The 25,735-nt window shown below is 39.8% G+C and overlaps 1 protein-coding gene across 2 annotated transcripts; it reads right to left on the bottom strand.

The window, feature by feature from the left end:
- Positions 1-1,904: 1,904 nt before the first annotated feature.
- Positions 1,905-25,437, bottom strand: BMS1 (BMS1 ribosome biogenesis factor). Of its 2 annotated transcripts, none has more exons than XM_075422965.1 (23): positions 25,418-25,437; positions 24,285-24,521; positions 23,638-23,828; positions 22,226-22,305; positions 20,825-21,013; positions 20,170-20,312; positions 18,730-18,851; positions 17,836-18,032; positions 16,977-17,113; positions 15,594-16,411; positions 14,669-14,770; positions 13,355-13,512; positions 12,755-12,836; positions 11,681-11,757; positions 10,459-10,641; positions 8,567-8,755; positions 7,777-7,957; positions 7,190-7,248; positions 6,072-6,194; positions 4,831-4,978; positions 3,762-3,937; positions 3,128-3,289; positions 1,905-2,429 (listed from the first exon to the last, which is right to left on the bottom strand). In XM_075422965.1, the coding sequence occupies exons 2-23, from the start codon at positions 24,458-24,460 to the stop codon at positions 2,193-2,195; spliced, it is 3,930 nt and encodes a 1,309-aa protein (XP_075279080.1). In that variant the 5' UTR covers positions 24,461-24,521; positions 25,418-25,437; the 3' UTR covers positions 1,905-2,192. The 2 variants fall into 2 exon arrangements, with proteins under 2 accessions (XP_075279080.1, XP_075279079.1); XM_075422964.1 differs by lacking the exon at positions 25,418-25,437 and adding an exon at positions 24,902-24,947.
- Between the last annotated feature and the right edge of the window lie 298 nt (positions 25,438-25,735).

Raw genomic sequence — 25,735 nt, 5'->3', positions numbered from 1 at the left:
ATGTTTGCCTGGCTCAGCGGCAGCAATTGGGTTTCTGAGAGGTCGTTGCTACTACCAAAACCAAAGTTTTAGCCTTTCTGGACAAAACCCAAACACCGTTGTTGCCAGGACGGTGGTATCTCTCCTCATGTACGGCATAAATGTCTCTCCCCGCTACGCCCAGGGGCCATTTCCAGGCAAATCCAGCAGTGGTTTCCACCTGTACGTTGTGCGGCGCTCCCCTCACGCCGGAGCAGAGCATTTACAGCGGTCTGACCCGCAGGGCTGCGAGTCACGGCCCAGGAAAAAGAGTATAATCCAAAACAATTCTCTTCCATAGTCTTGCAGGTGAAACATGTTAATGCTCGGTTGGCTCTCTGAGTGGTTCTCTCCCCAACAAAAACAAGACTGAAGACCATCATCTCCACACTTTCATCTTTGGCAGACATCAAACTAAATCAAAATTATTTTTCATTACATATAAGCTTTCACACCTGCTATTTTAGTCAAGTGGTGACTTCTCAGGCGCTCAAAAAACCTACTTGTCACACGTGAGTACACGGAAGATGCAAACAACAGCACATAAAATGGAAGTTTGCTCACAACAGCATAAAAACGCGATTAATAGGAAACACTTCCTTGATGGTTTAGGTCAGACCTAGCCTCGCACAGTGTGATGGAAGAGGAAACAACCCTGCAGAACAACACCACGGTGGACCACCCAGTGCCACTGTGCGGGGCAAAAAAAGCCAACAGCTTTGTTACAAACCTCTGAAGGCAGCGGTTGTCTATTCAGCAGAGGATCTTCAATTATTTAAGCATAAATCATGTTTTCATATTCACGAGACCTCAGCTGGATCTCACGGGCGGAAAAAATTACTGACAAATTAATTTCAGTCAGGCTTCAGCATATAGGCAAAGACAGATGCATCAGAATTTCAGTATCAGTACACAGGACATTACGAGGTTAATTAAGAAAATCTTGAAATGCTAAAAGTTCACAAGAAGTCTACAAACCCATTCAGCAGATGGTTTTTGTGCAAGGCAGCGTGATCCCACACGGGATCTCCCATCTGAGATAGCAAATATTACTACCATGTAATAATAATAATAATGAATTTTGGCCTGATGATAAACAGTGAACTCATTCAGGAAGGAGACCATGAAATTACTGATGTTATCTGACCCACTGCCTGTTCAAAGATGAAGCGTGAAAAATATATACATCACAGTAACTATTTGATGCCATATACGGCATAACAAAAATAAATTCCTCTGCTCTTCCAACAAAATGACTGTTCAAAGCCTCTTGTCATGCCAAGATAGATTTTAACTCTCAGTTAATTTAAGAGGAGTGAAACAATCTACTACCTCTCCTCTCCACTCATCTTAAGAAAGTCTAACACCTTACCACCAGACCAAGCTGGCTGGATGCTAAGAAGATGTTCCTGAAGGAAGCAAGTTACTCCACCTATGCTTACCTCACAGAAAATCGCCCAGTATAGTTACACACTTTTGGGAAGGGTCTGATACTGCTTGCTTAGAAAGCTGCAATCATTGAGGGATCTACTGATAGTCTGTGTGGCAAAACTGGTCGAGTAACAGAAGATCTGGATGGAATGCTATTTTGAAGATCTGCTGAAGTAGAAAAAAACTGAGATGCCTTCATGCAGGACCAGATGATCTAAGCGCAGGAGTGAGCTACTGTGGTGGCATCTGCTAGCCCATCAAAGCTTGAGAATCCAAAACTCCTGCCCAGTAACAGCTGATCTTCATGCCTTTTAATGGAAGACTTGCCAAGGGCAAAATGTAGGCAACCCTTTAAAGTACCACCAACACAGAATCACATTCAGAGACATCCAAAGGAGTTCTCCCCCCCCCAGCAGTCCATTAGGACTAAGACAAAACACTTACAAACAATAATCTGCAATTGACATTAAAATACTTTATTGTCTAGATAGAATGTGCAGTATGGATAGAAATACACTGAAATACAAAGCCCTCTGAAATACCATGTAGAAAAACCACAATCCATACTTCTACATCTTATTTATATACATTGCCAAATGTATTGAAGAGCTTGAGTAAGGTCACATCTGCATTTTTTTTTACTTGAGTGTGTGTCTAGTGTAGTCCAAGGCCTTTTTGTTTCTTCAACAGAAAATTGCACAGCTACCCTCTTTCCTCATTTGGCCTAAAATCTGATGAAATTTTTACATATTCTTCTCTCCCTTGCCAGAACCTTTCAAGCTTGACTTCTGCCTCTTTTTCTCCCTTTGTCCCAATATGCGATAGACTTTCTTCTTAGCCTCCTTTTGCCTCTTGAATTTCTGTTCATCCTCCTTCTGCTTAACTTTGAGATATTCTTTAAGCTGCTCCCGACGTTTCACTTTGGCTTTCCTTATCTTGTAATTATTCACTGTACTCAAAGCACTGAGTAGGGCTGATATCTAAAACAGAAAACAGAGAATCAATACACGCAGTTCAGTTCTGCTAAGCAAGAAACAGTTCAGAGAGCCATATAGTGAATCGGAGATTCCAGAGAAGTTCCTAATTATTTCTGCACCTATTGCCCAATTTCTAAAATGGTTTAATCATTTATCTTATTGGGAAGTTAATCAAAGGCCTAATTTTTGTGAACTCTGATTTTTTGTTAAGATACTACTTAAAAGGCTATGCCCAACTGCTACTACAGAACACTGAAGTTTGGATCTTCTTGTCTTTGCAAGCACTCTAATTCTCTTATTTTTGAAGCAGAGTATTTGCTTCAAGTCCCGTCTTTGTTAATAATGCATAGCAATGACAAGTCAAATAAAAGACTGCAGGCGCCAATTTAAGTCACCCATAATGCGAGAGCACTACATCCAGGCGAAATACCTTGCAAGTCCCATGACAAGGACAAAAGTCGTATATAGGCTTCAGGTGACCTACTCATTTAAAAAGTAGACACCGTCCACTCAGAGCCAGTTCCATATACATACCGCTTGCCAAACAGGAACAAAACAAATTGCAGGTGATTATTTTTCACTAGGAGTATATATGTCTTTAGCACTAGCAGCAGACTCAAGTGCTAAAACAATAGTTAGAAATGGTCTAAGCAACACATTTACCCTTCGGGAGTCCTTGTTTGAGAGTAAGTGCTAATTACCTTCTTTTCATGAGGCTCCCTGATAACAGCTGGTCTCCACTGGTCTTTTGGAGTTTTGCCTTTCTTCTCAACATTCTTAGGCTTGTTCTTAAAAGGCAGTGCCTTCTGCAGTGCTTTAGGAATGTGGAGCTTATTGAAATGCCTTTTCTCCCTCACAATAGGCTAAAAGAATGGATATAGAACACATATGAGATTCATGATCTTAAAAAGCCCCATCTTTCAGGGGGAAAAAATCCAAAACACCACAAACACACACAAAAAAACCCAAAACAAAACAAAAAATCCCACCAAACACTCAAAAAACATTCTCCAATGTCCTTGCACCCAACTGTGAATGCTATGTTTATCCCTATTCCACTATAACAGGAGTTTCAGTAACCTTTTGGAGAAGACTTCTCCCCTGCAGATTACTTTACAAACTCTCATTGACCTGCAACCATCTGCCTTCCACCGCTTTACTCCCGTCTCACGCCAGGAAAGACTGTGCCTTGTAGATAAAAATATGAAAACATACATGCATATATATGAACAGGTATTTACACTACTCTCGGTCCACACAGAGTCTGAGGTAGAGGGAAAATGTGATTGTGATCACTGGTTTAAAAAAAATAAAAATATGACATATCAAATGTACCTTATAGAGAGAATCTTTGTTTTGTTTCAGTTTGATGCCTCGCTCATGCCTCAGCTGGCCTGTTGTCTTCATTCCACTCCAACTATCCTTCTCACCTGCTGCCTTCAGCAAGGATGTGACAGGGTTATAAAACGTTGGGATAGAAACAGGATACCAAGTCCTCACAAAGACAATATCTGAAAGAAAAGGAAACATTACTTGGCTCTGTAACAACACAGTTCATCACATCCACACTCTAAACAAAGACTGCCTACATAGAACAGGTAACTAACATCTAGAGCACATGCTGGTATGGTGTTTGGTATATACACCAAATCTCTTTAACATCAGGCAAAAGCAGTGTAACTATTTGCACACTTGGAGTCTGCAAAATCCCATAAACAGTAGATAGTCCTCAAGTTCAGCCAGCTGCATACCGCCTCATTCATTATTCCTATTTAATTAAAGAACTAGCAACAGAGTTTGTATATTTATCTGTGCCTCTACTATTACTGACAAAAATGATTTGCTTCTCCTCTGCCTATTTCTGTAAAAGAACTAACTTACTTTTATTTTGCACTACTCATAATTTTGGTGGGTTTACGAAAACAAAGGTCACACAAACCCAAATAAGCATAAACTCGTATTCTCAATATCCCAGTAACACTCAACAAACACAGGAGATCACCTACCCCTATCCCCTGCCTAATTTCCTCAAAAGGTTAGGGAAAAAAGGTAACTAGAGTTACAATGCCACTCTTTGCATTTCTCAAAAAAATGTCCATGTAGCACTTGTACCACTAAGTACAATTCATCTTCACATTGAAGGAGAAAAGCATACCGTTCTGTGTAAACAGGTCTCTAAGCCAAACCTTTGCATCTGCATACCATGTGACTTCTGAGTATAACCAAAAGAAATCCAACCTAAAATGTACTTTCTTTTTAATTTCATTCGGTATCTCAGCAGATATTTCATGCTCTTTGAATTCACATCTCAATTATCAGATTCCAGAGATTCTGAGACACGGCTTTTCAATCTGTGAAGCAGGATGAAAGTTGTGTGATAACTTACATGGAAAGTGCAACTTACCACTCATCAGCAACTTGTCTTCAAATGTGGCTCTGAAAGCACCCACTGGAGTTCGGAGGGCCTTTTTGATCTGTCCTCGGATACCACTCACAGTACGAATCGCCGCACCTTCAAATTTAGCCACTTCCAACTGAGAGTTAAACATTCCCTGAAAGTGTGAATTTCCCACCATCATTCAAGATGCTAAGTCTCTCTCTGTGGCCTATGAAGGCCACAAAAAACATAAATAATTCCCAAAAGAGTACCTTATAAAGATATAGGAATAACATAACATAACACTGTGTTTATACTGAGTGCTGATCATACCAAAAACCTACCGAGCTGACTTGATGGTAAGCTACTGAAAGTAATCTACTTAGTCATATACTACAAGCAAGGCTTCTTAGCAGTAAATACATACATTTATAATTCTAAAACAAAGCATATTTAAGAGAATCTGTTCAGTTGTCTGACTTCAGTAGTCTAGTTCTTGCTGGAACACAGCATACCTTAAAAGCAAGTCAGCTCCCTCAAGTTGCTAGCTGTGAGACTCTAACACAATATAGCTCTCCAAGACCTGTGCTTCTTTCATAAATCCCAAGGAAGTCTGGAAAAATTCTGTGTAGGCTTATCACGAGTACTTGAGTGCTTCGCTGCTGGGACCAGCGCTTAGCTGCTTACTGTCGCAAACGCAGAATAACCTAAACTCTTCCTGAGCCTGAACGCCCAACTACAGACCACTGGAAGGTCAGTGAAAATTCATTTCTGCAACACTTGGTGCCCCAAACACTTTTGTAACTGTGATCATGAAGTCCTATGCACCGCTGGAAGTCATCGCTGATCCCAGAGCTGAAATTCAGTGGGATCAAACTGCCTGAACGACACTGGGGCCAGGTTCACATTCTCCAGAGGTAATCTGCCACTGTGGGAAGTTAATCAGTGGGTGTGAAGAAGGAAGGGGAAAAAAAGAAAACAAAGAAGAAAAAAAAAAAACAACAAACAACACACTGAATGTGAGCCAGGAGACTGTTCCAGATTTTTTGTCTGGTTAGCAGTAATTCATATTCCTTGGCTAATGATCAGTACCTTTAGCTAACACACTGAAGTGAGCTCAAAAAAACCCAAGCTGCTATGGAGATCCAGAACACTATGGAACAGTTATGTGGAATTTCTGCCTTGGGAAAGACAGATGGAGTCCCAGGGTGCATTTCTTCCTAACATCGGTACACGGGGTTTTACAGTATACATACCTACACACCTACCTTAATAAAAGAAGTGTTCTTAAAAATTTTGAATGGAAAACCAGTTAGCTTTAATTTCTTTACAATAGTTATGGATTTATCTAAATCGAGCACAACTCCTGTCGCAGCAATCCGGAAATCAGGCTGAAACATACAGAAATGAAAGACACTGCTAAGCGTGTATTTACCAGACAGTGAAGAAACCATTTCACTGATACAACTTCACTGCTTTTTAGAGTTTGAGTTCAGAATTTACAACCTTTACAGGAGTATGGCAGCACAACAAATGCAAACTGACTTAATACAGACTAGTTGAGGTGCTGCTGACATAACATTCCCACCATTCACTAATGAGATTTTCAGAACTGCCATTCTAATTACCTTGGAAGCAATCTACGAGTCCTTGTTATCTACCTCACTGTGTCCTCTTTATAAGACAGGATCTTACTCAGACAAAGTCTCAAAGGAGAAGTGCTTTGTGCACTGATGCAAGTCACTATATTATGCTAGGGACACATGACAAAAATAGCTTTTTAATACATATAACAAGATGACTGTGCAATAGGACTTAAACAAGTCGTATTTTAGGAAGGAGCTAATAATCACCACTCTAATAATTGTTGTGCTCGTTACAATACCATGCAAAGCTTTTATTATACGTTGTATGTAAATATAAATCTACCTATGGGTAATATATATGCAACAAAGGTCATATTTGATAAATACCAATTTAACACTATTTAAATTAATTCAGATACCCATAAACATTCTAACAAGATACAGCAAAATCACACTGAGGGCAACAGGAACACCAGTATCTCATCTGAAAAAGGTCTTAAAAGTTATCTAAATACTTAAAACCTGAAAATCAAGTAGGTATAAATCCCTCCACAGAAAATAGAGTAGTATTTGTCTTGCAGTGTAGCAGATGAAAATTGTTTAAAAAAAAAAAAAAAAAAACGGCCTCCACCCAGTTTCCTATCTCATCACAATACACCTTTCAAAAGCTTGAGTCCACCTACTTTCTCGTTCCTACAACATCACTGCTTTACCACATGCAAACTTTATTCCCCAAATCTATATATTTTAACCAAAGACCCAAGGAAAGTTGTAATCAACATTTTTTATAATAAACCTACCGTTGTGCCACTGACAGACTGAACTGCCAAAAATCCTGTCCCCTGAGGAGTGATAGGCCCTACAAGAAAATTCAATTTAAAAATTTGTGAAAAGCTTGACTACACAACATCTAGCCTCTATTTCAAGTCAGAACGCTTAGAAACATGTGCTAAATATTCTCAGTGAATAAAACCAAAGAAAAATTTAAAGCATACAACCCATTACTGACATATATAGCCCTACAAGAGTTAAAGGAATGGTTAAACAAGAAGTTACTCATGTACCGAACCATCTGCAGGGCCTGGCCCAGAACGTGTGCAAGTGCCTCTGCACACAGCCAACAAATTGGGTTCCTCTGATCCTCCTCGATTCCTCAGAATTTGATTAAGAGCCAAATAATTCACAAACCATTCAGGTATTTCAGAAATAATAGGCAACTGCCTATTGTCCTACACTATTTGCTATTACCATATATTCCACGGTGAACACAACTTTTTAAAGTTTTCTTATTCCAAAAGCTACTGGCTGTATTTCCTTTCAGATCCTGTAAAGCTTGAGAATTTTATAATGATTAAGTGACACAGGATAGTAAGCAAAAGACCCTCACCCCAGAAAGTTGCTCCACAATGCATATGTTGTGGTGTGTACTTCAGAAGCCTATGACGCCCATTGTGATCTTCGATGTAGAACATGGGGATAGTCTGAAATCGCCTCCACCCTAATGAGAGGATTAAAGGATCACGTGTCTTCAGTATCTTCTTATACCATCGGTGCTTCTTCAAGCGCAACTAATTAGAAGAAAATATGAACAATGGTATTACAGGATAACAACACTAATTCTGAAATTCAAGCCTTAATTCTTGGGAATGATTGAAAGCAACTTCCATCTGCAATAGAATTTTTCATTTGGTAAGCTTTATATCTTTGAACATTCTCATTAAAAGTAGGTTGACTAGAAAGATAAAGCTAATCAGTATTTCACTCACTTTGAAGTCATGTTTGTATGCATAAGAGCAAATATCACACTAAAATGTATATATGTATGTGCTACTAACTTTTCCACAGCCACTTGTCCATAGACCACGAACCTCAGAGTACAATTTCTGTTTGCAATTTAGCAGTCACGATATCAGACCTTAGTCCTGAGACATGTCTGCAGATGAACATTAAACAACAATAACTACTTCTTCCAGTCATCCAATTAAGCCTGTAAAAATCCAGTGCCTGCCACTGTACAGTTAACTGTGTCAAAAGCAAATCCCCTAATTCAAGAGACAAAAACAAAGGTTTCTCTGTGATTACGGTATCTTTAATAAACAGAAAATAAATAATAACTCCAGACACTCTGAAGTGCACCTGTACAGATACAAAGTGCAGGCACAGCTTTGGCTACGTACCTGTACATATCCGACATTTCCTTCGCTGTTGCCTAAACCACCAAGGATAACAGGATAATGAGGGTCAAAATTCAGGACAAATTCACAGGGGACATTCTCAATCTCTATTCGAACATACATCCCAGGCCGGAAGCCCTCATACTGCACTCTGGTCTCATCACCTTGATCTTCGAATTCCGCTCGATTAAGCTATGCGACAAAGAGAAAGTCACCATGTTTTTTAGAAAATTTATGCATTAACAACTTGCTCATGACGTGCCACATCTATTTAAAACATGCTAACATTTATATAAAAGTCTTTCCTGAAAGATCTGATTTTTATTCAGAGCAAGATCTCTGCCACCATGAATTCCTTCCAATTTGAAATCCCAAGTGGGCCAGTTAGTCTGCTTGAAAGACAGTACCCAACAGAAGCAAATGACCGAGTGACTTCTAATACACCTTTCATCATGGTGACTTTGGATTTTAAAGACACAACTGTCAGAAGTACGCTTTTGATTTAGGAGCCCAAGTGCCTTTTAAAGTCAACTTCCTGATCTTTAAGGTGTCACTTTACGAGGGGGGTGGGCTCCAATCTTACTCAGCAGCTTAAAAATATTTCTGTGCCTCCTCACACTGTATATCATCAAAACGGTCTTTTACAGCTCTTCTATACCACATGAATGTAGATATTGGGTAAATATTTAACAAGATATCCTTGCAAATAACAGAAGCCACACCCTCCCGTTCTAGCTCCTGATGTTCAGCTACCTATAGGAAGCCACGTTTAAACAAACTAATTATTAATTTAATTTCTCAAGGTATTGAGATGTGGCACAAATCTTCTGGTTGAAGTTTATTTTTCTAGAAGCCTTTACACATCCGAAGTCTGAGACCCTTGCCCTTCCAACCTGCAGCAGCAGTATTGCCAATATATATTTCTGTAACAGACCTCAAGTGAAACTGTTCTAAGTTGTCTCATGTTCTTTTGCTGGAACGTCCTTCTTTACGCTTTAAGTGCTCTTAGTAAGCACATCAGCATATCAGAGCTCACATGATCACTTATGACAGAGGCTAATGCAAGAAGGTAACGATTAATTTAATGACTATTTAGGGCAAGATTTTGTCAGAAGAGAAGACAGTGAAGTTATTAGTAATGTAAGGCAACGTTCTTTCAAGTCAGCCAAAGAAAGAAGCTACTTATAAGCTTACAAGATTGTATCTAAAATACCAAAGCCTGGAACAAAATCAGCACCTCCAATTCTGGATTCTGATTACCCTGAAGACTCCTACCACATCTGCAGAGCAACGGTCATCAATTAGTTTTTCCTCAAAGTAACTTCACAGTTTGATGAAAAGGACTGCCACACAGAACCTACTTTTCCGTTAATAACATTGCAAAAATCACACTAAAAACAATACCAGGAAAATACTTGACACAATTTAGCATGAGAAAGATTTTCACCTCCCTACATATAAAAGGATATTTTGGTGGTTTATTTTAAATCTCCCCTCCACACTCCCCCCCTTCCTGGAAGGGAACTGGTTTGGGGTTTTTTTGAGACCTGTCGTGCTAGTTTGATCACTAAGGGACAAATGGATAACTGTTAAAAATTTTGAAGTAGATAAAATTTAGATGACACATCCTGACTTCTTCAGCGATTTAGAATATGGTTAACTACTTCAATCAATTTAACTTAAGCTTTCAGTTGTTTGATTTGTTTGTCTTTTTTCTTTCCAGAAATCAAAAAGTTCAACCATAAAAAAATCGCAAGCATGTATTTCTTTGTGTGTACTCTCTGAAGTAGCTCCTCAATGTCACGTGTGTTCCCAGGAAAAAACCTTTGGGCAAACCCTGTGGGGTATTTTTGAAAATGCATAACCAGATAAATTGCCAAGTTAACAGCTTGTACCTGCGCTTGCCTATGCATTTCTTCTTTAAGATCATCAAAGTATGTGGTATCCCCTTCATCATACTCTGCATCAAACATTTCTTTCAGTTTCCGTTTCTTGTCCATGCGCTCCTTTTTCTTTTCCTCCTCCTCAGGTTCTGGTTTGGACGTTTTTCTATCTTCCTCCTCTTCTTCACTTCCAGACTAATCAACAGTAAGTTATCAAACATGTAAAATCATTCACTGAAAAACAATCCACTCTTATTAACAGTTTAATGTATATTATTAAGTAATAATTTGTCATAATGCAGATTATTAGACATCTTAAAAATATTTATGCTTTAGGCAGAAATTAGTAAGTTATTCAGACAAGAAGATGTAACTTCAGCAATGACCAAAACATTTCATGATCTAATCACATCCCTTTTCACTGAGAAAACTTCTTGACTTAACTTTTATTTTAACGTCAGGGAACGGATCCTAGAATTGACTTATCTGTTAACATTCTACAGCTAAAATAAGCACACACAACAAAAGAAGAAAAAAAAGTAACTGTTGACAGCACTGAGTAACACTGCTCTGGAAGGCAGCACTGTAGAAGCCAGAGAGGAGGAAGTTTGTTCACAGACCATTTGAAAACTGCCAAAATGATGCCGTTACCCTCCATTTTATAATGAAATGCAAAGCCATCAAGTTGCTCAGTCCCTCCAAAATTTGATTTTTTCCAATCTGTATCGTCACAGACAACTACAGCTCTGTCCTTGGAAGATATCAAAGTCACAGCATAAAATTGCTTCCACCAGCCTCTTTTACACAGATATGAGGAATGACTAGGAAGCTGTGTCAGTTTCCACTATTTGCTGTGTTTAAACAGAGCTCTATTCTGCATCAGATGAAATGACATAGTACCAACAGTTACGATCACATTTGGTTTTAAAGCACTTCTCTCGTACCTCCAGATCCTCCAGCTCTTGATTAAGCCTGACACCTACTGTTAAGTAAGTGAGGTGACTTCTCCTATATAATTAACTTCAAACAACAATTCAATTTGAGACTAAACTATGCTATTCTAGATATTTACAGGTTCCAAAATTCATAATACATCTACCTTTTCTTCGTTGTTCCCACTGATTTCTTCCCTATTGATTCAGGAAAACTAAATTCATTACACAAGACGCCTATCACTTGATCAGAAACTCATACACATGTCTGTTGCTAAAGAACATAAACATACAGGCCAGACCTCATCATCTTCAGCAGCAGGCTTTCCTTTGTGCACAACACCGGTTTCAAGATCTTCAAAATCTCCATAGAGTTCTTCTGTAACAAGAAGCACCCAAGGTACCCAACAGTTAACTATTCTGTTATATTGCTGTTAAGCATTCTGTTGTGTTGTTCCACACAATTTCTCCCGTTTTCAGTATTGTGTATTTCTCAGTACTGCTTTGTAGATTTGTTTCAGCCCAAATATTTCTTCTTCCCATCAACAGTTTTATAAGTCTGCTCTGCCCTCTCTGTAGTTTCAGCTGAAAATTCTCAGCTGAACTCCAGTGGCTCCTCTTTTTGCTTTCAATACCTTTATGATTTCAAAAATGTAAATAAAGTTTAGATCATTCCAAAGGACCACACAGCACACTTGTTAGCACTCTAATGACACAAGACACCAGCAAAGCAATCGAGCTCCTATCTTTAATTTAAAAAGATAAAATTAATTAAAAAGGTAAATATAGCAGACAATTTTTAAGTTAAAAACAAATACTTACAGAAGCCTGTCAAACCAAAAATCATTTTGCATATAAGATAGGCCATATTATTAAAATTTTCTAAATATTTCCTAATTAAAAAAAAAAAAACAAAACAAAACCACCACCACCTCCAAACCACCTGAAGACAGATCTCGCTTTTCAGCCAAATGTGAATGACCAGTTTGCCTTCTCATTAAAAGAGAATTTATGCTTATTTCTACTGAGACTACCCAAAAGAATAAACCATACATAGAGGATGAGTAGCAACACTCCCATACATAACTCAAAGTTGGCATGGCCAAGTGTTGACCAAGGACTCCATTTCCTAAATTAAAATATATACCCTATTTTTCAGAGGGTAAAGTTTCAGAATGTGCTACTTGCCTTCTGTTTGTGCAGAGATTTACAGCAATGTTTAATTATATTAGTACTTGTATAATACTTCAGGTAATAGTTTGAAAAAAATTTCAGGTACACCACTAATGCAAAACATTTCACATACATAACCACAAACCTGTACTTTTCTTAAATATCATGTATACATTAATCATTTTGAAAAGTCTTACACGTACCATCTTCCTCCAACAACTTTGCTGCATCTTTATCATCTTCCCACTTTCCAGTAACAAAGCAGTCTCGAATACTGCTCATAACCTGCAAAACAAGCGTCATTGCCTCGTACGGTTTCAGCTTGTCACCAACAGAAACTCTCCAGTATCATCACAGACAATCTGATATTCTCATGCACAGCTCCGTATCAAGACATCATTACCAAAACTACACAATGCCTCAGCAAAATCAGGAATGCGAAACCAACTCAGGTCTTGCCCAAAGCTCTTTACACTAACACGGTCTCTACCCTACATCAAATTTTCACTCGTGATCCCCTTGTTTTTTACTTTTCGGTAAATAAATAGCAAACCATGGCCCACCAAATAGTCAAGAGAGCCAAACATTAAATTGACTTATTCTAACTTTCCATATCTGCAAGAACAGACCTTGGAATCTGCTAGCTAGTAAATACTTGTAACAACAGCGAGTAGCGGAAGATATGACACTCTGGCCACAGCTCCCACAGGTCTGTTTCAATGACAACTCAGCAGTACTTTATGAGACACAGCCAGGACATAACTAGTACAGGATATGCAGAAGCAATTATCCAGTGGTATTACCTCTTCTAAATCCCAATCTTGCAGCTTTTCTATCAGAAATTTGGAGCAGTCAAGAGCATTAGCCTTCTGTTTGGACGCTTTGTCTGGACGGCTGACACGAAACAAACCTCCAAGTTCATCACCTGCATCCTCACTCTCATGGTCCTCATCCTCGACAGCTAAATGAAACATACAAGCTGTGATTATTTCCCCCACAGTACATGGATTACATTCATTAACAACCTCTCTTCTGACTTACGCTTCACAATACCTGCTGCAGTAGTAGTTTGAGGAAAAAAAGATGCAAACTAAAAATAAAGTACACAAGACTCAAGAGAAAGGTACGCTGATCCAGTGTAAGAGCTAAATTAATATCCTCACCAGGACAACTTAAGGTGAGCAGCAACCAGGGAGATGCTGTACACTGTGATCATAGTGAACTCCAGCTGGACAGTTGTTCCACATGGAAACATGTAACTCCTTTTACAAATTCCACATAGTTCATTTCTTTGAACAACCTGAAATCTGGTTCTATTTACATAAGTGGAACCATCTGAAAAAATACTGCCCAATAATTAAACACAGGATGTTCACTCAATATCTTAAGTAGAAACAATACCAAAACAATCTGTGAATAGAAACTACATTAAGCTAGTCTGTAAAACAAGAATACGGGACTCGAGAATCTGTCAGCAAATATTCCTGCTCCTGCGCTGTGGAAGGTTTACAAAAGCCAAATTCTCATTTTCTTCTACAGAGGTTCTGCATGATGAGGTTTGTACCCTCAGACAACTACTGGAAAAGCCATCAATTAAACACAACAAATTACATACATAGCAATTTTCCTTTTAAGCCAGCTGGCTTCTTGTTTTTCTTGACAAACACCCTTATTACAGACACGATAATACTAAGTCACATCTAGGACAATATTCCACTCTCAGTCATTGTGAGACAGAAATTCCTGAAAACAGCCAACAAACGACATCCCTTTATGAAACAGACCAATTACCACAATGGATTTGCACAGTATTTTACCACGTAATTATATAAATGACCAAACTTTAAATGTCTGGGGGGGAAACAGTTGTACCAGAAAATGTGAATAACAACCAAATAGTGTGAAAAATTAGCTCAAAATGCTTTTTATCAGCAACGTAAAAACTGTCTTTATTACAATTATTAGTGAAAATGACTATCCGCAACAAAAAAAGTCAATTAACTCCTCTCAAGCCTCCCACCAAAAGCCCGTGCTCAAGGATTCAGACTTGCAAACTTTCTAACAGTTAAAAAGCTACCATATATTAAGACAGTACAAGTTACCAAACCAACTTGTACCTGTTCCATATATGAGTTTACGAAGACTGGGGGTTGAACGCTGCTGTCTTAGAAAGGCCTGAGCTGCCTTTTGTATAAGGTCCTCCTTCCACTTAAGTGCACCTGAAAAAGGGAAAGATTTGCATTCTATTTCCAAAAAAAGAATAAGAATTATAAGCTACACAAATAATTTAAATACGAACATGACCACAACAGCCTTAAGAAGTGTAGACACAACCCACATTTTCTTTTTTTCATACTCCAGAAATATAAATTGTGGCTAACAAAACATATCATTGATTTTTTTTCTGATGACTCCTTGTATTAGGACAAAATTATAAGAGATTATTAGCAATAGTAACAGATTTGATTATCTCCATGACGATACACATCCTCCTCACAGACTCGCAGAATGGTTGAGGTTGGAAGGGACTTCTGGAGGTCATCTTGTCCAGCCCCACTGCTCAAGGAAGGTGACCTAGAGCAGGTTGCCCAGCGCTATGTCCAGATGTCTTTTGAGTATCTCCAAGGATTGAGATTCCACAGCTTCTCTGGGCAACCTGTTCCAGCACTCAGCAAGTAGTTCATAAATTTTAGTAACATTCCCCCCAAGAATGTTTTATTCTTTCTAAACGTAATAGAGCATCATAATTTGTTTTACACATGTAGCCATAAAGATTAAAGAGAAATGTATGCAGAATCAATGCAGTTCATAAAATGAATCATCTCCATTTTAGAGGAAGGAAACCTGAGACCTGCATACTACATTGCAAATCAAAGGCTTAATAGCACATAATCCCAGGTCTCCTAACTTGAAGGTGCCATGTAACAACTGTATGTATATATTTGAGAAACAACATTATATAATGTTTACTAATTATAATATCCTTTAACAATGAACCCAATTAAAAATGGACAGTAAAAGTTTGTAACATTCATAGTCTACCTGTCGTGTCAGCAGAAAAATCTATTTTTTCTTCATAGTCCTCTTCCTCTCTCAGTAGATTCTCCACATCGTCATCCTCAGCTTCTACAGCTTTAAGTTTAGTCTGTCTATTACTATCAGCTTCCTTCGTTTGAGTGTGCTGAAATCCCTTCCTGTCTGACTCTTCAACATCTAATTCATCATGCGATCCTTCTTCACCATCGCCCTCATCGAGGGAGGAGTTTTCAACCTCGGATTCTGATGCCTCTTCTGATGCCTCTTCTGCTGTGCAGTTTCCCGAATCTGTCGTGAGTGCTGCTTTTCTTTTCAGACTGTGATCCAAGTCTTGCGATCTCTTTTCACTATTTATTTCATATGGCTTAGATTCAGCTACTCTTTTGCTTGCAGCCTCAAATTCACTATCTGAGCTTTCATTTTCATAAGTCCTTTGCTCCTCCTCCTCATCGTCATCATCTTCCTCCATCTCATTCTCTTCAAGGGCAGTTTTTCCTTCTTCTCCTTCAGAACTCATCTCAAGATCATCATCACTGTCTGCAAATGCTGGCAGTTCATTCACAGCTTCCTCTTTAGCAACCTCTGCTTTCAGATGTTTGGCTCTCCCAAGAGCCACCTCTTCCCCTAATAGCTCTCTGTCACTTTCTTCCTCAGCATCACCATTGCTTCCATCCTCGGACATTGCTGCTTCTTCCTCATCTTGGTCATCGTCCTCATCACTTACTGCATCATCATTTTCTTTCTCCTCTTCTTCAAATAATGCCTTGCGACGTACTCTTCCAGTCTTGGAATCAATCTGTCTCTCTTCTTTTGGCATCACAAACCTGTTTTCCCAAAGATCACAACTGGAGTAAGATGGTAAAGTACAAGGAAATTTTAATGCAACAATTAAGCTTCGTGTTAATATTTCTTAAAAAAAAAAAATTAAAAACATATTTTCAGAGTAAGGTTATGGAGAACATTAAAAAGGCAATCGAGTTCTTTCAGTATGGAATGCCTCTTGATTCAAGAATACATCTTATGGTACAGCCACAAATCATTCAAAAATATTCTTCATTTTTCATGGAATGAAAATAGGTTGTACAATGAATTTTACTGAAGATTATGACTGCCATTCTCCAAAACTCTGAAGAAAAACAGAAACATGTTACTTAGGGCTATATCAGCAAGGAATTCCTGGAAGGCAGGACTACACTGCTTGAAAAACTTTTCTAATATCAATTATTCCTATCTCAAAATACCCACGTGGCATAGGAGTAGTCTCAGAAGTGGAAGAATTGGGCAATAAGCCATTCCACTAACGGTGCTCTACTGAGAATTTTTCTTAAATTAGAGCCTGAAATCAGAAATTCATTCATGATCAAACACTGCTCAGCATTCAAAACTTACTCTTGTCCTACATCTTCCGAACCTAAGGGGTTAGAGTCCATGAAGACAGAGACCTTGCTTGACGCCATCTTAACATCAATGGCCGAATGTGTGGAGATGAGGCTCTGAACTAGTTCATGATTTGGTCTCACTTCCTCCTGGAAAGCCAAGATTTTTCACTTTTCAATTAAAATGAATAAACAAATGTTTAATGAACAGCTAACAGAGCCATTGATCTGCCTAAAACAGAAGAAATACGCATATGCAAGAAAAAAATCCAAAACATTTTAAATAAACATTTTCTCAGAATAGCAAGGTCTCCCTTCCCCTCTTCACATCTCCCAAATGCGTACAATATTCACCCACAGAAAATCAGAGGGCCTCCTTCGCAGTATGCAACCACTACCGTAAATAAGTGCAAGCACGCAATCACAGACCCAAATGTATTTAACATTTAGCACAACACAGGGGAAAACAGCTGAATTCAATCTGTTCATATGCAAATTATTTCCACAGGTCCCTTTGACCAGTCAAATGTTAAGTGTTCTCCCACAATCACCCTGCCCTGCAAAATAAGAGTGATAATACCCCAGTACCAGGAGCTTTTATAAATTTTAAGTCAATATTTGTAAAGTTTATGAAACTAACTTTAGGTACTTATTAATAACTGATCCTTCGAATATTTTGCACAATATTTTTACACAGAGATAATAAAAATATGCCTCATCTGAAATTACTGGAGGAGAAAAAGAAATTATCCACCAGAGATATATAAGGATTGGTTGTTTTAAAGAAGCTTATTTTTAAACACTTATTTTGACTTTGAGGATAAAAACTACATTTTGCAAGAGAATTCAAATCACCAACAGCATTCCCTTACCTCTTCTTTTTCATGAGCATGACTTCCACCAAGGTCAATATAAACAGCATCTTTATCATATACAATTCCCCCAACTCCTGACAGAGGAGCATAGACTAGTTTCTCTTTCTCATTTAACGAACGCTTCTTCTGCTGTTCGGGTAGAGCACAGGGGTCTGGTAGGAAACTCACATCACTCACAGTAAAGTCTCCGACACCTGGCATGAGAGACAAGGGAAGCAATAAAGTTTTCACAAAGTTTGCATTCTGGAATTTGTACAATTCATCATGAAGAGAAAAAAACAAACAAACAAACACTGTAGCATTCAGTAATTCATCAACAGCGAGATCTGTATCAAATACCTAATTGTTCTGCCTTACCACTGAACTTAGAAAAGTGTACGTAAGTTCACCAGAACACTGAAAAGCTTTGGGTTTGTTTGCTTCTTTTTAAATGAGAAAATCAGCATATCACTTTTCTGACTAAGTCTGTAAATTTATTATTAAAATATTTCTGAATTTAAGCTTTTAAATCATTCCCTTAAAATATTAAATTTATTCAATGAATATGAGAAATTTTACATAAGCCAAATTTACTTTTCACTGTTAGGGCTCGTATGTTTTGCACTTCAAGCACCTTTTAAAGAGAAACATCTTTGAAACAAACTTCAGACACTGCCAATATCGTGTTTAACACTGTAATAAAACTGCATAATTAAAAGCAAAACTATTTACAAGGATTTATTTTTATAAAAACATGAAAAGTAAGTTCCAAAAGCATGACGTAGAGAGGTGAAAGATCTATTTTACAACCTACCGTTTAAAGATACACATCACTGCACAACAAAAATAGCAACAGCAATGTCGTTATTCATAGATCAGTACAAAAACAGTTTTAAGCATCTGACAAATTACCTGGCATATGAATTTGACTTTTATTTTTCAGGTGTGCTCCTCTCAAGTATCCATAAAGCGATATCTTCCTGTCACATTTGGGATTGATGCGAACATCTTCTGGGTTTGTCAACTCTTCCATTCTATCCAACAGTCAAAAAGAAAAGTATGAATATATCCAGCAGTCCCAACAGTAACTTTTGAAAAAAAGTAATTCAAGAAGAGAAGATTGCGGCATCACGGCTGCCATTGCGTGCTCTGCAGACTCTAATAATCAAAACAAAACTATCACAAGAAAAAAATCTGTGGAAAAAAAGATCTTTCAGAAATATTTTTAAATTCTATTTTAAAACTCATATAATCAGGTTCATCAACATATTTCCAGAAGACTTACTGGCATTTCACTAAACAAGTACTGCTGTCAGCACATTTTATTTACTGTTCATACACTTTCCACACACAACCCTCCTCAAATCAATCTTTCCACTAGAGGGAAAGCAGACACCCACCCTAAGAAAGCTGAAAGACGCAATCCCTGCAGCCACACAATACCTTCTTTTCCCTAATAACAACAGTGAGCAACACAAATATGACCACAGGAAAGGGGAAAGATTGGCTGTTCTCAGGCAGATGAAGGGGAAACTCCTTCCCAAACTCCCTTCTACACTGCACAAGGGAGGCAACACAAACATGCAGTGAAGGAAGAGGACGGGACACACTTTCTAGCTGCAGATCAGCGTAGAACTGACCCAAATCCAAAATAATTGTAACATTTCTAGCAGCCTAAATCAATGTTACTGAAAGACTACAGAATATTTTTTCTCATTTTCTCCTCTCTCTGCTTTCTGTATTTTGCAGGACTTTGCACAATGCTTACCTGCTTCTCTGACAATTTTTTCTAAAGAACTAGAGCTTTGAAAGAGACTTGTTTGAGGCACCTTGGATTCTTGTGGGAGCTTAGTCGTAACCGTAAGCATTTTGGCAATAAAATATGAAAGGTGAGGTAATTTCTCAGGTAGGCACAGCCACCATCAAGATTGCTTTCGCACTCCACAGAGACCATGAATCAAATCCTGTATGTGGAGACGGAGCGGAAGGGATGTTCCAGGGAACTCAGAGAACTAATTCAACAGCTGTTGTTAAAAATGCTGGAATTCTAGTTTGTTTGGTTTTTTCCCCCCACAGAAATTCAATATTATCGTCAACAAGCAGGATTTTTTCTTCTGTGTTTCAAAAGTATTTGCAATATACCAAAGGCCTACATGATGTGATACAAGTGAAAGCTGAATGGCTGAAGTTTCTGGCACAAACCTCAAGAGCAAGCTTTCCTTTCCCCAAAGCCATCTAGGTAACACTAAATACCCATTCACACACAGAGCTGACTGGCTCCAATATTACATTGTTTTTAAAACAGCAAGGTGCTACCTCTGCTGAGACTGAACAAGAGAGAAAAGTACACACCTGTCTGCGAGAACATACGGGTGAGACGTTTGCCAAGTAAGAGGTCGGAATTTCATAACTGAGATGAAACGCCCCAAATTGTGAATTTCCTGCTTTTGATATTCTCCATGAACCATCCCAGACAGATAGAACAGCTTAGCACCCTAAATGCATTAAAAAGACATAAAAACTTTAAAAATCAATTTAATACCAACAAAACTAAAAAAAAAACCAACAATGCAATTCCAATGTGTAAATCATGATTGGAAATTGCAGGTTACAACTGGCTCCAAAAGATCAAACTAACTAGTTTCCTTCAACGTGAAAATTGCCCCCTAAATCCTGGGGGAAAACAATTCACATCCAGAAAACCTCATACAAAGGTTAATTTGTCTCTCCGACCTACAAGCAGACCCTCCTTGCATAGCACCTGCATAACAGACCTTTTTACTGGTATCACACATTTAGTAGGTAGTCACACTGGGATAGAGAATAATTACACAAGCAATTTAGCAAATAGAAGAAAGATTACATAATCTGATACAACATCAACATTGTCCATTTATGGTATTATTCACAAGATGTAAGAACATAATAAATACGTAAGTATTGCTCCACTTATAATCTAGCTTCCATCATGCAAAATATATGGAAAAACGAAAGTTGAATGTCATACCGGATACACTTCAGTCCAGAATCTGTGCTTTAACTTTTTTTTAGTTTTCCTTAATTGTTTGTTGTTCTTGAATGTATCCAGGTGGGTAAGAACTCCCATAATTTTGGGAAAGCCATGTACCTGACAAATGTTCAGGAATTCAAATGTTTCCATCTCAAATCCAAAGCTGGCATCAATAAGCATCAGAACCTGAAAACACAACATCAGCATTTCACTATAACAATACCACGGTGCCCACAGGAGCTAATTTCAAAGACCACACTTTAAGCTTCTTGGGAACCAAAATCTTGCAAAAAAATTTATTCTTTGCTTTCACACAACCTGAAAATCAACTTTGGCTTTCTAACTAAAGTATTGATCTTAGCTGCTTTAGAAGTTAGTGGGGTTTCAATTTGCTTGTTGTCTCTGAGAAAACTATAGAAGAACAAGGCTGCCCTGTGAATGCAATAACCTACAGTATCAAAATCAGGTCTGAACAGGCGTTTACTTCGTGAATTTAAAATCTGCAAAATTCAGTATCTTCCAGTATTGGCAGGAATGCCTGAGAAAATAAAGTTTTTATATCTTTGTCTTGGAGGCACTAATGCCTCTAATGCCAAGTCTTTTGGTGAAATGAGACAAACTTACTTCACACATTGCAACTACTGTTATGCATCACTAAAATGCACTGACACAGGAAAACAGCACCCAACGGTCACACGAAAATAGAAGCAAAGTCATATCAGGGCCTCGGCAATTCAGAACTTGAAATGCAGGGCAACTGATGACAGAGATCTGCAAGAGATTAGGTAATCCCAGCCTCCTATCAGTAAAACCAAACAGATTCTCAGCATCACATGCATGCAGAATCTCAAACATCCGTCACATCTACTAACAGAAAATCTTTGCATTTTTTAATACAACTTCCTTCCTCATGCCCAAAGCATGTAAGCAGAACAATATCTGGATTATTGCACACATGTATGTAGGTATTTAAACAGTTAAAATTTAGATAAGGATCCCAAACTCCAATCAGCTAGGAATAATATACTCCAAACCCATATGTGAAGTAAAAATCTGAATAGACAAATGGATCACACGTTAGGTCCTCAAGATCATTTGACACAATCCACTGAACCAAAAGTTACAAGCAAACTATGACAGTGACCACACTCCGCTGAAATCACTCACATTACTACACAGCGATCTTCAAATATGGAGACATCAGAGTGCATCAAATAAAACCAACCAGTAAACTAATACATATTCCTATTTTTGAGCTTAGTCCTGTTCTCTCTGAAACCGAAGACAGTTTTGCCTTTGATAGCAATGGGTAGAGAAATCAGACATTGGTGCAGTCCAGTCAAACGCAGTATTTCCAAGATAAATCATAGTAGAAATCACATGCCATTATTAACTCACCAAGTCAGCAACTTTAGCCAGGTCAATCATTGTGTTAATGTCACATCCACATTCAATAATAGTTAGTCTGCGTTTTTTACCTGAAAACAGAATTAAGAATCAAAAACTGAAACAGAGGGAGTAAACTAATTGGTCCACTGTTTTGTTTTCAGGTCACATTCCTGAAGTTCCTAAAGAGTATCCGGGACTCAAATCCTTGTCTAGCATATAGATCATCCAATACGCACCATGGCAGAAGTGCCTGTTTTCATATATTTATAATTCTGCTACATTTTAACTGTTTGGTTTAAAATTATCAGGTTGAGTACATGTTTTCCAAGGGAATGTTTGGGGATTTTATTTTACCACACATTTTTGTTCTTTGTTATTATTAGGAAAAATACATCCTGTTCTAGCCTTTAAAAAAAAAAAGGGAGTAGATTTACATATCAAAAAATTTTGTAACATGCATCCAAATGAGAAAAAAGTACCCACTGTTAACTTGGCTTGATTAACTTGAGTTAGCTAACTGAGCTTCACACATCAGAAATAACAACTTTAAATTTAAACTATAGAAACAGGTATCATGTGGGGGTTTTTTTCAGGTTATTAACTGGAAAATTCAACCCTTGAGTCCCAGCAGACCAATCAGGAAATCAAATTTAACACACGAATTGTGCTTTTCATTTTTTCTTTCCCATATTTGTCAGCTATTCCTTGCAGAAAGATCTATTAGTTGAAGTCTCTGAAGAGCCTACCTGCACCAAACATACAGTTGTCTGCATCCAGGCAAGATTGCCCTTACAAACCAGTTCCTTGAGCTGCTGTGGGCTGTGCTCCCACTAGAACCTCAATGAACCTCCTGTCAATATTCAGGGAAAAGTATGAAGGGAAAAGACTGAAGACAAGTGGAAACTGGGACTGAAAACTTAACAAAAAAGAAAAGGAACTGACCAGGGGGTGAGGTGGAAAACATAATTGGAAATGGCTAGGCAAATTAATTCTTGGCTTAAGAAAGAAAGGGACACAAAGATGGGATTATATGACAAGGAACGTGAAAGAATGAGAAACACGTGTAGCGGTTAGGATGAGGCCAGAGAAAAACAGTTCAAAAGGGAAAACAGAACCCAGTGGAAAAGGAAAACTTGGGAAAAGTCTGGAGGATGGAAGAAACTGGGGAAAAAAAGCCAGAAAGGAAAACAACTCCAGAATTTGGCTCCCAGCAGGGTGGAAAACAAGTTTAGAGGGACAAGTCCCCCAAGAGCCTAAATCTCACTATTGTCTTACTGTTAATATGTATGCCTCGCAACACATCCAAATGATTCCTTAAAAATGACCACTAATTATGAGACCATGAACATGTCCCAGCTCTAAAAGCAAAACAAATACGAGTGCAAGACAGGCATTTCCATTTCTCATATCTTTGCTCTCACCTGAAACAATTGTAACAGGACCCCGGATTTCAACCAGTTTTTGCCTTGTGAAGTTCTTAATGAGACATTTTATCACGGTGCTCTTCCCAACCTTGGGAGGGCCGACTACAACCACCACCACAGGAGGTGGCTCCAAAGGAGTACGGTCAACCACAGGAATGTGATGCTTTTTAGTCTTCAAATCCTGAGTTCTGAGAAGAAATTTGCAGTAAATAGATACAAGAACTTAAAAAACAGTGACATTCATTCTTTGAAAGTCTTCAGTAATTTCAAGGGTTTGGACACACAGGTTCACCAAGAGCCCAGATATTAACACGTATGCGGCACTCCCACCAAGTCTAAGGAGCTACAGCTATACACAATTATTTCCATTAAGACCAACACAACTGTACAAAGTAACACACTGCTGACACACGCATAAAATACAACACGGGCTGAGCTGAAGATGTCCCTGCTCATTGCAGGGGGGCTGTATTAGATGACCTGTAACAGTCCCTTCCAACCCCAACTATTCTATGAAAGCTATCTGAGTACACCAGCAAGCATTACACCATGTACGTGCCTACACAAACTAACAAAGAAACCCCAGCCAACGTCTATCCACCCAGCCGACCTTGCGTGCTCTGTCAGCAATTCCCACTGCTTACCTATGGAAAGTTCTGGCCATCCGCATAGCAGACTGTACCGTAAAGGCTTTGGGGTTTCTCTTCCGTGCATTCTCCTCGTCTCCTATTCCGAGATCACTGAGATAACGTTTCCTTTTCTTCTCTGCCTTTGGGCCACTATGCTTTGCGCGATGCTTCTTCTTCTCTTTTTCCTCCATCTCGCTCTTTCAACAACCGCTTACAACCAATAGGACGTAGATTGCGTGACGCTGTGCCCAGCTGACATAGGAAGAAAGCGCAGTTAGCACGTACAGCACACGTCCACAGCACACCTGCGAGAGAACAACCGCACCGCGTAAACGCGACCCAACCACCTCCGAGAGCAGCTAATTCACGGCCTGCCCGGGGTACAGCAGCGCCTGGGCTGAGCCCAGGCCCTGCGCGCTGGCCGGGGCCTCCGCGGCCGCAGGGCCCGGCAGGACGCGGGTCCCCGGGCGGGCCGCCACCGGACCCCACGGAAAGCCGACCCCCATCGCCCCCGCGGCAGGGAGCACGCCGCAGGCCGGCCCCACGCCCCAGGAGGAGGAGGAGGAGGAGGAGGAGGAGAGGATCCCCCCGGGGGGCTGCTCCCACCGCCCAGCACCGCCACTGCCACTCACCCGGCCCGCCGCGTGGGCCCGCACCGACCTGCCCGCTAAGGCGGCCCCCCCGGAAACAGCGGCTGCGCACGGAGTTCCGGGAGAAGCGGCCGCAGCGGAGCGCTATTTCCGGCGCACAGTCGGCGGGGATGTCCGCTCCCTCAGCGGGGCCGGGCGGGCCCGCAGTGTGAGACGCTGCCCGCGGCCGCGCCCGGTTTGGGAGTGAATAGCGGTCCCTCAAGCGCTTGTGAGGGTCCGCGGTAGCTGCCCGGAGGTGCCTGCTCCGCAGCACCGGGGGCTGAGGAGGGGCGCGGCCCCGAGCCCCGCCGACCCGGGCCACTGAGGGGTCGGGGTCCCTCTGAGGGCTTGGGGCTCTCTCAGAGGGATCGGGGTCCCTCTGAGGGCTCGGGGTCTCTCGCAGGGGTCAGGGCTTCCCGCCTGCTGCCGCGCAGCCCTCAGGGCTGGCCCTCTACGGGCTGGCTGCTGTTCCCCACAGAAATCAGTCTTTTTCTCTTAAAAAAAAAAAAAAATCCTTACCAAAGGACTACGGGAGGGCAAACAAGTCGGAGGGTAAAAACCTGCGAAGGGCCTTCCAGTGCTGTGAAAGCGGACGAAAAGTACTTGGATGGGGTCTTTCTTCAGCCAGAGTCTGTGCCCCCCCCCCCCCCCCCCCCCCGCGCCCTTAAGGGCATGACGGCATGCAGGAGTCAAGGTACCCTAGGCAAGAAGTGAGGAGGAGTTGTTTATCTCAGGCTACACCTTAAGGCGAGTCCTCCTGAAGTTATTTATGGGTACAGGCCCTGCTTAATTAAGCGAAGAGCCCCTTTCTCCAGGGTAATTTGCCTCATGCTGAGG

Source organism: Opisthocomus hoazin, chromosome 6, assembly GCF_030867145.1.
Source record: "Opisthocomus hoazin isolate bOpiHoa1 chromosome 6, bOpiHoa1.hap1, whole genome shotgun sequence".
NCBI classification, from domain to species: Eukaryota; Metazoa; Chordata; class Aves; order Opisthocomiformes; family Opisthocomidae; genus Opisthocomus; species Opisthocomus hoazin.
Note: the sequence above shows the minus strand (reverse complement) of the source record. Positions and strands in the feature narration are given on the sequence as shown.

Coding starts and splice junctions, on each gene's coding strand:
- BMS1 (XM_075422965.1), bottom strand. CDS start 24,460: ATGGAGGAAAAAGAGAAGAAGAAGCATCGCGCAAAGCATAGTGGCCCA. Junction 13,513..14,668: donor TAAACTCATATATGGAACAG/GTACAAGTTGGT, acceptor TGTTTCATTTAG/CTGTCGAGGATGAGGACCAT. Junction 3,938..4,830: donor AGACAAGTTGCTGATGAGTG/GTAAGTTGCACT, acceptor CTTTTCTTTCAG/ATATTGTCTTTGTGAGGACT.